The 14,610-nt window shown below is 42.3% G+C and overlaps 4 protein-coding genes across 4 annotated transcripts; all 4 read left to right on the top strand.

The window, feature by feature from the left end:
• The first annotated feature begins 315 nt into the window (after nt 1–315).
• Nucleotides 316–1,281, top strand: LOC110191081 (serine protease 3-like). Its single transcript, XM_020961818.2, has 2 exons — nt 316–609; nt 670–1,281. The coding sequence occupies exons 1-2, from the start codon at nt 347–349 to the stop codon at nt 1,223–1,225; spliced, it is 819 nt and encodes a 272-aa protein (XP_020817477.2). The 5' UTR covers nt 316–346; the 3' UTR covers nt 1,226–1,281.
• On the top strand, nt 1,221–3,158 carry LOC147642659 (serine protease 1). The gene has a single exon (XM_086839740.1). It carries the CDS (start codon nt 2,336–2,338, stop codon nt 3,131–3,133), a length of 798 nt encoding a protein of 265 aa, XP_086695866.1. The 5' UTR covers nt 1,221–2,335; the 3' UTR covers nt 3,134–3,158.
• A 470-nt stretch (nt 3,159–3,628) lies between these two features.
• LOC110189366 (serine protease 1) lies at nt 3,629–5,522 on the top strand. Its single transcript, XM_020959416.2, has one exon. The coding sequence runs from the start codon at nt 4,694–4,696 to the stop codon at nt 5,489–5,491; it is 798 nt and encodes a 265-aa protein (XP_020815075.2). The 5' UTR covers nt 3,629–4,693; the 3' UTR covers nt 5,492–5,522.
• Nucleotides 5,523–8,779: 3,257 nt separating this feature from the next.
• trp (transient receptor potential) lies at nt 8,780–14,548 on the top strand. The gene is made up of 14 exons (XM_020960401.2): nt 8,780–9,308; nt 9,500–9,737; nt 9,800–9,942; nt 10,221–10,422; nt 10,513–10,689; nt 10,778–11,012; nt 11,074–11,372; nt 11,436–11,803; nt 11,884–12,241; nt 12,548–12,767; nt 12,828–12,993; nt 13,053–13,213; nt 13,274–13,428; nt 13,486–14,548. The coding sequence occupies exons 1-14, from the start codon at nt 9,160–9,162 to the stop codon at nt 14,461–14,463; spliced, it is 3,849 nt and encodes a 1,282-aa protein (XP_020816060.2). The 5' UTR covers nt 8,780–9,159; the 3' UTR covers nt 14,464–14,548.
• Nucleotides 14,549–14,610: the final 62 nt, after the last annotated feature.

Genomic DNA, 14,610 nt, shown 5'->3' with positions numbered 1-14,610 from the left:
CTTGAACTTAAATAGGCTGGGAGTACCTATAAAGACTGATTAAGCTGGGAAACCAGTAGACAGAATCAATTGTGGATAAGTATGTTAACTAAGAGGCTACTTAATAAAGTTTGTGGTATCTTTTTAAAGTTGAGTTTATACTAACATATTATGGAAATGCTATTAACTCACTCAGACGAGCACTTAGTTAAAGTATAAGCTAATATAAATTAAATTTGTTTATTGATAAGTATTTCCGCATGAATGGCGGCACATGCAAGATTAGATTTGCCTCTTGCATCGATAATAAATTCTTTGGGACTATATAATGCTAAGACCACCCTGTAAGCTGTTTCAGTCTCCAGAAATGGCAGGTCTTACACTCTTGGTACTTGTCCTCGTGGCTGCTTGCAGTGCCTCCACTATTCCTCAATCTGCTGTGCATCCGCGGGATTTGAAGGTGGAAACAAGGAACATTGAAGGTCGGATCACCAATGGAGCTTTGGCGACCGAGGGACTAATACCATATATTGTGGGAGTGAGCCTGAACAGCAACGGACGCTGGTGGTGGTGCGGTGGCTCTATTATTGGACACACTTGGGTGCTCACTGCCGGTCACTGCATTGATGGGTATGTTTTTGATATATAGTAATTAACTAAATAAATTTAATACCATTTCTATAACCTTAGTGCCGACGAGGCTTCCCTGTACTACGGTGCCATCAACTACAATGAACCTGCCTTTCGGCACACCGTGGGCAAGGAAAACCTGATCATGTACCCAGAATATCACGGACGGGATGCTGATTTGGCCCTGATCAAGACCCCTCATGTGGATTTCTACAGCCTGGTCAACAAAATTGAGCTGCCCAGTCTGGAGGATCGGTACAACTCTTATGACAAGTCCTGGGCTCGGGCCTCCGGCTGGGGTGCCATCTACGATGGTAGCAATGTGGTCGAGGATCTCCGATTTGTGGATCTCCAAGTGATCTCCGTGGCGGAGTGCCAGGCTTATTACGGAACTGAGACCGCCTCCGAGAACACCATATGCGTGGAAACTCCCGATGGCAGGGCCACTTGCCAGGGCGATTCTGGTGGCCCACTGGTCTCCCAAGAGGGTAACAAGTTGATTGGAGTTACCTCGTTTGTCGCCGATCGCGGCTGCCAGGTGGGTGCTCCGGCTGGGTTCACCCGTGTGACCAAGTACTTGGAATGGATCAAGGAGGAAACTAGAATTTATTATTAAAATATGTATATTATATTTTAATCAACTAAAATAAATCGAACAGATATATTTGTGAATTATCGTGGGAGAATGTCATAAAATACAGTAACACCAGTACTGTTATATGTTTACAGGGTATTATAATTTTAGTCAGAAGCTGGTTAAGCTGTCAGTTCCGACCATATAAATCATAACGTTCAAAATGTCAAAAATTGACAAAAATTTTAATTTTAAAAAATTATAAACTGGGTAGATCTGGCAGATTTGTTAGGCTAATAAAAACTAACACAGGCAAGCTTTCCGAATAAAAATTCATTATATTTTATGGTAAAAATTGTCATATAAAAATATAAATTTACAGAATGCAAATATTTTAATCAGTTTCTGACTCGATTTTATTATTATATATTGTATATTGTATTATTATTCAAACTGCAATGGCGTAAAAACTTCGGCTAAGCAAAGATAGTATTCATTCTTGCTTTTCTTTTAATGAAAAACAATCTTTCAACCCCGATGGATCTAATTATATTATGTTATTATAATTATATAATATTAGAATATTATTTTATATTATTATACACATCAGGGTTTTAGTATTTAAATAATAAAACTTTAAAACTTTGAAAGTAACCTTCAAATAGCAACATATTTGGCCAACGTGTCGTATGAGTAATATTTTTTAAAATAATTTTAGATTAAGATAATAAAATTAATTTTAATATAACAAATTATTTTCTAATTATTTGTGCAGGAAATTCTGTCCTGAATATATTCATCTGTAATGAAAAGGATTTATATGTTTTTTTGGTACATCCTCCAAAAGCTGCCCATCAGTTCTTTTGCCAGTCTAGTGAACTCCATTGTCTATCTGCCAATATTATTGACACACTAAAGAAAAACAAATAGTCCTCAAGTGCTAGCCATAATTTCAACAGAAAGAAGGTACTTCTGCTACTAGACTTATTGATTTTTCACTCTATGAGATTTATTGCCCTCAAGTTTTAAATACTAGAAAACAAGGAGCGAGATTTCGGCGATGTGTGAAAGGCGTAGAGATAAGGGCAGTTCTTTTCGTATATAAGACCGCTGTCCGGCATGGAAAGCTATGAGTTGTGAGACTTGATCGAGATGAAACTGTTCGTATTCCTGGCCTTGGCCGTGGCTGCGGCCACCGCCATCCCTGCTCCCCAGCAGAAGCTGAACCCTGTGCCCATCAAGGACATCCAGGGTCGCATCACCAACGGCTACCCGGCATACGAGGGTAAGGTGCCCTACATTGTTGGCCTGACCTTCAGCGGCAACGGCAACTGGTGGTGCGGTGGCTCGATCATCGGCAACACCTGGGTCCTGACTGCTGCTCACTGCACCAACGGAGCCAACGGTGTGACCATCAACTACGGCGCCAGCATCCGCACCCAACCCCAGTACTCCCACTGGGTTGGCAGCGGTGACTTCATCCAGCACCACCACTACAACAGCGGCAACCTGCACAACGACATCTCCCTGATCCGTACTCCCCACGTCGACTTCTGGCACCTGGTCAACAAGGTTGAGCTGCCCAGCTACAACGATCGCTACCAGAGCTACGCTGGCTGGTGGGCCGTTGCCTCCGGATGGGGTGGCACCTACGACGGCAGCCCGCTGCCCGACTGGCTCCAGTCTGTGGATGTCCAGATCATGTCCCACGCCGACTGCAGCCGCTTCTGGTCTCTCCACGACAACATGATTTGCATCAACACCGAGGGCGGCAAGTCCACCTGTGGTGGTGACTCCGGTGGCCCTCTGGTGACACACGACGGCAACCGTCTGGTCGGAGTGACCTCCTTTGGCTCCGGTGCTGGCTGCCAGGCCGGACACCCTGCGGTGTTCAGTCGCGTCACTGGCTACTTGGACTGGATCCGGGACAATACCGGCATCTCCTACTAAATATTTGAATAAAACAATGAAAGCATAATAACCTATTTAATTTTCGGGGCTTCGGCGGGATATTTGTTGTTTCAGTAGGATTTAGAGAAACAAAAAGGTTTACTGAATTCAACACAAAAAACTCAATGGAAAATGGAAAGCATGAAGTATATACACTTATGTTCTAATATTAACAGAACGTTAATAGAAAATGATGTGGGCTTATAAATATTTAATTATCTTCATTAAGGAAATATTATTTTATGGACCTAATGAATAATCAAAACAAATTTCTTCAATTTAAAAATAGTATAGTAATTAAAGAAAACGTAAATGTTTCTATATATTGAGGATTTGGTTTCTATGCGATATATGTATGTAACTTAAAAGATGGTTGGCGTATTCTTAGGTATTTTCATTTCCCAATAAATATAATTTTAAATAAAGCGATTTAAAAATATGATTTGTTGATTTGCTTAAAACCAGCAAGGAAACTAACTTGGGAAGCTGAAGTTTAAATACCTTTGCAGTTTGTAATTTAATTAAAATATTCGCAATGTTTGAAGACATATTTGTTGATGTTTTTATATGAAATTTTTTTTCAAAAACTCGAATATTAAAATACTTATCCAAAAAAGCATAAATTTTAGCTCGGAAAGCTTTCCTATGTCAATTATTATTACAATTTTAAATCTACATACTCAATTTAAAATTTCCAAAAATTAAATTTCTTGTCTTTCAAGCCCAAAAGGGTATATATTTATATTATAATTAAAGTAATAGACGATAATTATTTTAAATTTTACATATCTGGGTTATAATATAATAATATAATAAAAAAAAAGTTAAAAACTTTTAAGTAACTTTCATAAGGCAATAGATTTGGCCAACGTGTCGTATGAGTAATATATATTTTCGAACTATTTGAATAGATACGATTAAAATTTTTTCAATAATAAAATATTTTTTAACACATAAAATTATATCTAATTTTCAATATTAATTTGGTTATAAATAAAAAAGAAGAAATGTTAGCTTTTTCAACTCTTGAATATATTTATGTACATATGTATATAAAAGAACTATGATAACATCAAATGATGACAATGAGTTAAATGAGTCAAATATGGAGTTATATACATCATTAGTTATAAGAAATAAATAATAATGTAAATGTATAAAAAATTCTTATAAAAGGTTCGTGTTAAACAATTTATAAATATAGCTATAATTTAATACTGCGCGAACATGGTTTTTAAACACATTCTCTACAAGCTGTCCTACGATCCTTTGCAAATCTACTGGCTCTTTATCTCTTTTTCTCAATATTATTGACACCCTTACAACCTTGTTTTACAAATGGACCGCACGTCGGAAAGTGTCAAGAGCGAGTCATAATTTTAGCAAAAGGAAGGCACTTGTGCCGCCAGACTTATCGGTTTGTCACGCCGGGAACTCGACGAGATTTACTGCTCCCAATTTTACAGGTGGGAGATTTTGGCGGAGAGATAAAGGCACTTCTTTTCGTATATAAGACCGCTGTCCGGCACGGAAAGCTATGAGTTGTGAGACTTGATCGAGATGAAACTGTTCGTATTCCTGGCCTTGGCCGTGGCTGCGGCCACCGCCATCCCTGCTCCCCAGCAGAAGCTGAACCCTGTGCCCATCAAGGACATCCAGGGTCGCATCACCAACGGCTACCCGGCATACGAGGGTAAGGTGCCCTACATTGTTGGCCTGACCTTCAGCGGCAACGGCAACTGGTGGTGCGGTGGCTCGATCATCGGCAACACCTGGGTCCTGACTGCTGCTCACTGCACCAACGGAGCCAACGGTGTGACCATCAACTACGGCGCCAGCATCCGCACCCAGCCCCAGTACTCCCACTGGGTTGGCAGCGGTGACTTCATCCAGCACCACCACTACAACAGCGGCAACCTGCACAACGACATCTCCCTGATCCGTACTCCCCACGTCGACTTCTGGCACCTGGTCAACAAGGTTGAGCTGCCCAGCTACAACGATCGCTACCAGAGCTACGCTGGCTGGTGGGCCGTTGCCTCCGGATGGGGTGGCACCTACGACGGCAGCCCGCTGCCCGACTGGCTCCAGTCTGTGGATGTCCAGATCATTTCCCAAGACGAGTGCAGCCGCTTCTGGAATCTGCACGACCAAATGATCTGCATCAACACCGAGGGCGGCAGGTCTACTTGCGGCGGTGACTCCGGTGGTCCCCTGGTGACACACGACGGCAACCGTCTGGTTGGAGTGACCTCCTTCGTCTCCGGTGCTGGCTGCCAGGCAGGACATCCTTCCGTCTTCAGCCGCGTCACTGGCTACTTGGACTGGATCCGGGACAACACCGGCATCTCCTACTAAATATTTGAATAAAAAACTTTAAGCGTAGCAACTATGGTTTTTCTGTGGGGTCCGGAGGGTATTTGTTTTTTCAGAAGGATTTAGAAAAAGCAATACAAAAAAAAAAAAAAAAAACAATACTTAAAAGGAACGCATGAGGGATATTAACTTTGTATTTAAAATTTTAAGAGGACATTCTAAGTTTTTATATTCTTTTTCGTGGATTCAGCCACGGTATTATTTTATGGAAGTTTATCATGACCAAAATAATATATATTTTATTTAGAAATTGTATTTGTTATTAAAAAAAAATCAAACATACTTTTATAAACATATAATATATATAAAAAGTATATTTGCCTTGCCTTTTCCTTGTCTAAATATATATTTCCCTGCCCAAATATATATTATTCCTATCCAAAAGTTTCCTATTTAAAATGTACTCAAACAAACAAAAATAAATAAATTAAAAATAAACAACGTAGTTGCGGCTATCAACTTCTTGAATGATTTACATTATCAAAAGACATTGTCCAATAAATTATGTCTTAAATATAAGCGATTAACTGTGATTTACAATGTCATTATCTTAGTCACTTAAGGCAAATAAATATTTAAAAAATTCAGAGTTCTCAATGATTCGCATAATCAATTGACATTATAATAAATATAAAAACCAAATACTATTGACCGCTTTCGATTCATAAAACCATTATCTATTACTCAAGTTCCCTATCTAATCGGTTGCCATAAAGGAAATTAGTACTTTAGAGTTTGATTTTTATGAGCCTAACATTTATGTATGAGAAGGCAAGTTTAGTTCAGATTGTAAAATGTTGCAGGCTCCATTGTGGAAACAGTGAAAGTGCAACCTGCTACGGAAAGCGAGGGAAATGTGCTCTTTCCCTTATTCTCGTTTCGTTGAAAATTGTGCACATAACTCACAAGGGCTCTTGTCAAGCTAAATAAGGCAGGAGTTCTGTTGAGGGGCAATGTATCATTGAGTGCGGCCATATTGTGCACTGGGAAAAAGAGGATTCATCGAGTTAATTTAACAAATAAAATAGAAAAATATAAGTTATGCCATGTATTATTTTAAAAGGTATCTTGCCATCTTCCTTGCGGCTTGAGCAACCACAATATAATCACGCTTTGGAAATAAACAATATTTTATCAATTAAATACCTAAAGGTATCATCACGTTTTTACTGCGAAATGCCAGGTATTTTTCCATTCTCCCACACTAATTAATCTGCACTTAATGAGTCGCCAGCTGCAGCGTTGGCTTTAATTTTGAAATTCCTTATGGAGCGAAAGGTGCATTAACCCCGCTGAAAAACGCTGAACAACTTGAACACGTACGATGCCATGCCATGGCATGCCATTCCATTTCTCTCCCAAATCCTCCACCTTCAAACACACATCTCAAAGGGCGCTCCTTGGAGGAGTGTTTGTTCCTTTGCTCCTTTTTCCTGCCCCCCAGGAGCCAGGAGCTGTTATTTATTTCCAAGTGCATTGACATACAAAAAGCCCTGCAAGCGTTCTCAAGTACGCAGGCAGGATTCAACATTCAAGGTTTCAAGGACGAGCTGGGGATCTCTCAGTGAGGTTTCGGCTCGTTTTCTGGTGTGGGAGTAATCAATATTAATCAATCATCATCTCCTAATCAATGACCCAGTGGGAAAAGGTACTAAATAATAATAGGGTTTTTCTTTCTTCTTTATAAATCCGACCGTTGGGAACAGGTGTGGTGAGTTTAGCCAAGAAGCTTAAAAGCTTGTCTCTCTCCTATTTAAGCGATGCCGCCTAGATTTGAATACCTTTTTAGGAATTCAAATTGTTATTGTTATTGATTTGGTCGTTGGCAGTAAAACATTTTAGTATCTAATTACATTTTATAAAGTTTTTGTTTATAAAAAGTTTAAGAAATGCACAAACAAACGAATCTAATAATAATATTATTAATTAATTGCTATAGACATTTTTTGGGTAAGTCACAATTTTGGAAGTATCATATAAATAAGCCAAAAAAGCCTTAATTTTAATTTGGAAACCTTTTCTATCTTAGTTTTTCATTGGTTAACAAATCAAGATTTAAAATTTCAAATTTTTGAGATTTTTGACAATTTTATCGATGTAACCCCTAATGATTTTTTTAAATTTTGGACAAATTTTGAAAATTGTAATTTTAAACCAAACGTCTTAATAAATTGGGCTTTTGATTCTGATAAAGAATATATATTTGATTTATAGGATCCTGAATGACTTCTTCACTGCGTTTGAAGCTGCTGATTTAAATTATAAAGCCCTGTAAAGGGAAAAATAATAAAATAATACAAAATAATTTATCAAAAGTTGGAGCCAAAGTCAGGGTAAGTTGTTAGTTAAGATCAATAATGTGTGATAATGTATAGCATGTTGATTATGTATTAGTAATGTCATTGCTGTATCACTTTAAATTAAAATAAAGGCACTTAGTGAATGAATTCAGAAAAAAAAAATGCATAGGTAGCACAACTAATTCTATACCTATGATTTAAATAATTGTCATGGTTAAGACTTACCGCAGTGGAGGACACACGGTCATCCTTCTTCGTCATTGCTTAATTCCTTCCAGTGTTGAGTTATATTCTTGGTCAGGTGAGCTTCTTCCTGGTTATCCAGAAGTATTGCATTAGCCAGGTGACATATTTTGGGGTCGGAGGGCAATCACTATCATTATCACTATCACCATAGATGTAAACACTGACGTGGTCGCGAACAGAATGAGACCGGTGCAGCGGCCAGTACCTGTATTTATAGTCCCCCAGTAAAGAGAACAGAGAAAGTGAGAGAGAGAGCACTAGAGAGAAAGAGGCAGAGGCTAAAGGGAGGCAGAGTGAGTTTCAGAGAAAGCGAGCTCTAGAGCTGCACAGAGAAGGAGCCAGACATACCTAAAAGAGAGAGAGAGAGGGATAGAGAGCTAGAGTGTGAGTGTTAAAGTTGAGCATTTCCCTTCACTTGAACCAGTATAATTTAGATGTATTATCACACTAAAATAACTACTAAATCAATACAAAATTAAGTAACATTTTATACAAACTTATACTTTACCTCTGAGGCACTTAGTTAGTCTTAGTGCTTAGTGCCTTGATTTGCCTAAAGAAAATAATAATTAAGTAATTACCTTTTAAAACACATTCCGCCATGCAGCCACTTGCATAGTATGGATTTTTATGCATCAAAGCTGACCGATCTCGGTGCTATGGCTTCGAAAATCGAAGAAAATAAATGTGCTGCTGGCTCATCACGTGCAGCCGCCAGGTAACATGGGTAGCAATGGCCAAATACCTATGCTTAAATCGGTGTCTGCCTCCCGGATGGGCAGCCCCACAACTACCTACCGCTTGACCACAAATGGGCCCATTGACTTGCGATTCGCCTTATACATTGACCGAGTTTCCAAGTATCCAAGTGTCCGGCGCTAATGTAATTAGTGGAATATACCGTCTGGTGGCTGCCGCCTTCTGGTCAGTCCAGTGCGGGTAATCGGAGACTAAGCATCGCGCGATGGCGGAACACTAAAGGATAAAGTGCGCGAAAGGATTACGGCTAGGACACTCACAGTGCAGGGACTCAAGCCCCCCGGAGTGTTGTGAGATGTGAAGAAGCCAATTGTTCCGAAAAAGCAAGTCATAAATACCGAAGATATGCAGCCGACTACGGAATCGGATGCCGAGAAGGCTCTCGGCTCGCGCCTGGATTACGATCTGATGATGGCCGAGGAGTACATACTCAGTGATGTGGAGAAGAATTTCATATTGTCCTGCGAGCGTGGTGACCTTCCGGGTGTCAAGAAGTAGGGTCACAAGGTCCTTTACACTCAGTGCTGCCAAATTTGTGTTTTCATCAAGAACTTTTTCGGGATACTTTATTTTTATTTCGCATATCCTTTTGTTGTCCTGTTTTACTTTTATTTGTTCTGAACTGTTAGCTGTTGGCAGCACTGCTACTTAGTTTGCCTGTGGTTAAACACTTTCGTCCTTAAAGGATCCTTGAGGAGTATCTCGGTTCGGATAAGTTCAATATTAACTGCACCGATCCCATGAATCGCTCAGCCCTCATTTCGGCCATCGAGAACGAGAACTTTGACCTGATGGTGATCCTTTTGGAGAACAACATTGAAGTGGGCGATGCTCTCCTCCATGCCATATCCGAGGAGTATGTGGAGGCTGTGGAGGAGCTGCTGCAGTGGGAGGAGACGAACCACAAGGAGGGCCAGCCCTATGTAGGTTTCATGTGTGTGTGTAGGTTACCCAACTTGAACACTCATAATTGTTACCTTGCCAGAGCTGGGAGGCAGTGGACCGCTCCAAGTCCACATTTACAGTGGACATCACGCCCCTCATCCTGGCCGCCCACCGGAATAACTATGAGATACTCAAAATACTCCTGGATCGCGGCGCCACGCTGCCCATGCCGCACGACGTCAAGTGAGTAGAGAGTTGTGACTGGTGAGCCACCTCGTCCTCCGTCCGGCACGTACCTTTGTTTGTCCATCGCGTATTGCACTCATGCTGCTCCAAAGCCCAAAGCTGAGGGGTTGTTCTAATTATAATCATCTTATGACTACTTTGGGTGGAAATTCATACAGAGTTATGGAATTTAAGGGGAAATAAGTGCTCAATGCTAGGGAATTACTTTCATTTTAAAAACTAAAATTAATTAAGATGGAAATTAAATTATATTAAGATCCTTTTGTACCCATTAGGTGCGGCTGTGACGAGTGCGTTACCTCGCAGACCACCGACTCCCTGCGCCACTCCCAATCGAGAATCAACGCCTATAGGGCACTCTCGGCCAGCTCTTTGATAGCACTCAGCTCACGGGACCCTGTCCTAACCGCCTTCCAGCTGTCCTGGGAACTGAAACGCCTGCAGGCCATGGAATCGGAATTCCGTGCCGAATACACGGTACGCAAGACCATCTCCACTGTGTAGTTGTAGCCAATGTAAGCATGGGTAGTGCTCTGAATGCGACCTTTGTTTGTGTTTGCCCAACAGGAGATGCGTCAGATGGTGCAGGATTTTGGAACATCGCTCCTGGACCATGCACGCACATCCATGGAGCTCGAGGTGATGCTCAACTTTAACCATGAGCCATCCCACGATATATGGTGTCCGGGTCAGCGGCAGACTTTGGAGCGATTGAAGCTGGCCATTCGATACAAGCAGAAGACGGTGAGTTTTGGGTCACATTTGGAATACATTAGTATGATATCTTTGTTTATGTTGATCATAAATTAATACATTAATAAATCCTTAATAGTTTGTGGCACATCCCAATGTACAACAATTACTGGCTGCCATTTGGTATGACGGACTGCCTGGTTTCCGGCGCAAACAGGCCTCGCAGCAACTCATGGATGTGGTGAAACTGGGCTGCAGCTTTCCCATCTACAGTTTGAAGTACATCCTGGCCCCGGACTCCGATGGAGCCAAGTTTATGCGCAAGCCTTTTGTCAAGTTCATTACACATTCCTGCTCCTACATGTTCTTTCTGAGTAGATATACCTTTTGGATTTATATATCCATATGAGTGTTAATAATATGATTTATTTCTAGTGCTCCTGGGCGCCGCCTCTTTGAGAGTGGTGCAAATCACCTTTGAACTTCTGGCCTTTCCCTGGATGCTGACCATGCTGGAAGATTGGCGTAAACACGAACGTGGCTCCTTACCAGGACCCATAGAACTGGCTATTATAACCTATATCATGGCTCTGATATTTGAGGAACTCAAGTCGCTGTACTCGGACGGTCTGTTTGAGTATATTATGGATCTGTGGAATATAGTCGACTATATATCGAATATGTTCTATGTGACGTGGATTCTTTGTAGGGCCACCGCTTGGGTTATAGTGCATGTAAGTGGGTTTGAGGAATTGTATTATATTTTAATATGTATGTTTTTAAATTTACATTTAAAGAGGGATCTCTGGTTCCGAGGCATAGATCCGTACTTCCCGCGAGAGCACTGGCATCCTTTTGATCCTATGCTTTTATCGGAGGGCGCCTTTGCAGCTGGCATGGTCTTTTCGTATCTGAAACTTGTGCACATCTTCTCTATAAATCCCCATTTGGGTCCTCTGCAAGTTTCCCTGGGAAGGATGATAATCGACATCATAAAGTTCTTCTTCATCTACACCCTGGTGCTGTTTGCCTTTGGCTGTGGTCTGAATCAGCTGCTGTGGTACTATGCCGAGCTGGAGAAGAACAAGTGCTATCATCTGCATCCAGATGTGGCGGATTTCGATGACCAGGAGAAGGCCTGTACCATTTGGCGACGATTTTCCAAGTAGGTTGATGGGTATTTTATTAAAAAATAAGTCTGTATTTAAACTTATTGCAATCCATATCACTTCACCATATTTTCAGCTTGTTTGAAACATCGCAGTCACTTTTCTGGGCCTCCTTCGGTCTGGTGGATCTCGTTTCTTTCGATCTGGCTGGTATCAAGAGTTTCACCCGGTTCTGGGCCCTGCTCATGTTCGGTTCTTATTCGGTGATCAATATCATTGTGCTCCTCAACATGCTGATTGCCATGATGTCTAACTCGTACCAGATCATTTCGGAGCGAGCCGACGTGGAGTGGAAGTTCGCCCGTTCGCAGTTATGGATGAGCTACTTCGAGGATGGCGGCACCATTCCACCTCCCTTCAATCTCTGTCCCAACATGAAGATGCTGAGAAAAACTCTGGGCAGGAAGCGGCCTTCAAGAACCAAGAGCTTTATGGTAAAAATTTTAAATACCATATTATTATTACAAATTTCTTAGATAAACACTTGGTAATTTCTATAGAAATAAGTTAACTGAATACTAAAGCTTGTGAGGGTAAAATTCAAAATTTAAATATCCTTTGTCCCTGAGTTTAAGGCTCAGTCACAGTGAGAGTCACAGCAATCAAGACAAATCTTAGGGAAAATCATTTTCAATCAAGCTCATGCTGAGGTTGCTATGCGTCAATACCACGAATGTCCTGCATCCTTTTAAACCCCACTCTCTCTTACTCTCTTCCTTGTCTCTTACGCCAACGCGCAGCGCAAGTCGATGGAACGGGCACAGGTCCTGCATGACAAAGTGATGAAGCTGCTGGTGCGGCGCTACATTACGGCGGAGCAGAGGAGGCGGGACGATTACGGCATTACCGAGGATGATATCATTGAGGTGCGCCAGGACATTAGCTCTTTGAGATTCGAACTTTTGGAGATTTTCACGAACAACAGTTGGGATGTGCCCGACATCGAAAAGAAGAGTCAGGGTGAGGATGAGGCAATTCACATGCAATAAAGGAACTCCCTTCGAATCTACTAACTTTCAGGAGTGGCCCGAACCACCAAGGGCAAAGTGATGGAACGTCGTATCCTGAAGGACTTCCAGATTGGTTTTGTGGAGAATCTAAAGCAGGAAATGAATGAAAATGAAAACGGAAGGGACATCTTCTCGTCTTTGGCCAAGGTCATAGGCAGGAAGAAGACTCAAAAGGGGTAAGTTGCTTATATATTATATATATTGTAAATTATTATCTTGAAATTATATCTTACAGAGACAAGGACTGGAATGCCATTGCCAGGAAGAACACCTATGCCGCGGATCCTATTGGTAGCAAGCGCTCATCAATGCAGCGCCACAGCCAACGCAGTCTGAGGAGGAAGATCATCGAGCAGGCCAACGAAGGTCTCCAGATGAACCAGACTCAGTTGATAGGTCAGACCAAGCTGTTTATCCTTATTAAAACCTCTATAAACTAGTCCTAATCTCTACCAGAATTCAATCCGAACCTGGGTGAAGTGACCCGTGCCACAAGAGTGGCCTACGTCAAGTTCATGAGGAAGAAGATGGCAGCCGATGAGGTTTCCTTGGCCGATGATGAGGGTGGTGCCAATGGCGAGGAGGAGAAAAAACCACTAGATGCCTCTGGGGTATAGTTTTATATTTATTCTCCTTTGTCTTACTTAAAAGTTAAACTTAATTTGCAGTCCAAGAAAGCAGCACCGAGTGGCGGAGTTTCCATGATGGCAGCTGCTGCTCTGAGAGCCTCTGTGAAAAATGTGGATGAGAAAGATAAAGATAAGAAGCCGCCAGAAGGAACCATGAAGAAGCCGGACGATGATAAGAAGCCAACGGATGACAAGAACAAGTCGCAGCCACCCAAGGACTCCAAGCCACCAGGAGCTCCAGGTGCCAAGCCTGGAGATCAGAAGCCACCTCCCGGTGGCGGTGCTCCCAAGCCCCAGACAGCCACCAATGGTACTGGGGCCAAGCCAACTGATCAGCAAAAACCAAGTGCTCCGGCTCCTCCCTCCAAGCCCGCAGATACCAAGCCATCAGCACCAAAATCCGGAGAACCTGCCAAACCGGAGGCAGCTGGCAAGAAAGAGGAATCCTCCAAAACCGACAGCTCCAAGCCAGCAGGCACCAATGGAGCCGCCAAGAGTGCAGCTCCTTCGGCTCCAGCGGGTGCTAAGCCTGATTCCGATCTAAAACCAGGGGCCAAGGGATCTGCTCCCGAGGGAACGAAAGCCACCAATGGCGCTGGCAAGCCGGATGACAAGAAGAACGGACAGGATGCCAAGAAACCTGGCGACGATAAGGACAAGAAGCCAGGAGATGACAAGGACAAGAAGCCAGGCGATGACAAGGATAAGAAATCTGGTGAGGATAAGGATAAGAAACCAGACGATGGAAAGGACAAGAAACCTGGCGACGACAAAGACAAGAAGCCAGGTGATGACAAGGACAAGAAGCCAGGAGCTGACAAGGACAAGAAGCCGGGAGATGACAAGGACAAGAAGCCAGGAGATGACAAGGACAAGAAGCCAGGAGATGACAAGGATAAGAAACCTGGAGCTGCTCCGCTAAAACCGGCCATCAAGGTGGGCCAGAGCAGCGCCGCAGCTGGCGGAGAGCGAGGAAAGTCCACGGTCACGGGACGCATGATCTCCGGATGGCTCTAGGGAGACTCCTTCACAAGGAGTAGCATAGTTACGTTAGTATTTAAGGTCCATAGTCTGTGTGAGCAATAAACGAATCTAAAACATACTGCCGCAACATGTTGCCAGTGTGGAAGGTGGGGGCAACCTGTTGCTAGCAACACCTATTTG

This window comes from Drosophila serrata, unplaced genomic scaffold, assembly GCF_035046125.1.
Source record: "Drosophila serrata isolate PLE 108 unplaced genomic scaffold, ASM3504612v1 contig_376, whole genome shotgun sequence".
Classification (NCBI taxonomy): domain Eukaryota; kingdom Metazoa; phylum Arthropoda; class Insecta; order Diptera; family Drosophilidae; genus Drosophila; species Drosophila serrata.
The sequence above is the reverse complement of the archived record's forward strand: the minus strand, read 5'-3'. Positions and strand labels throughout refer to the sequence as shown.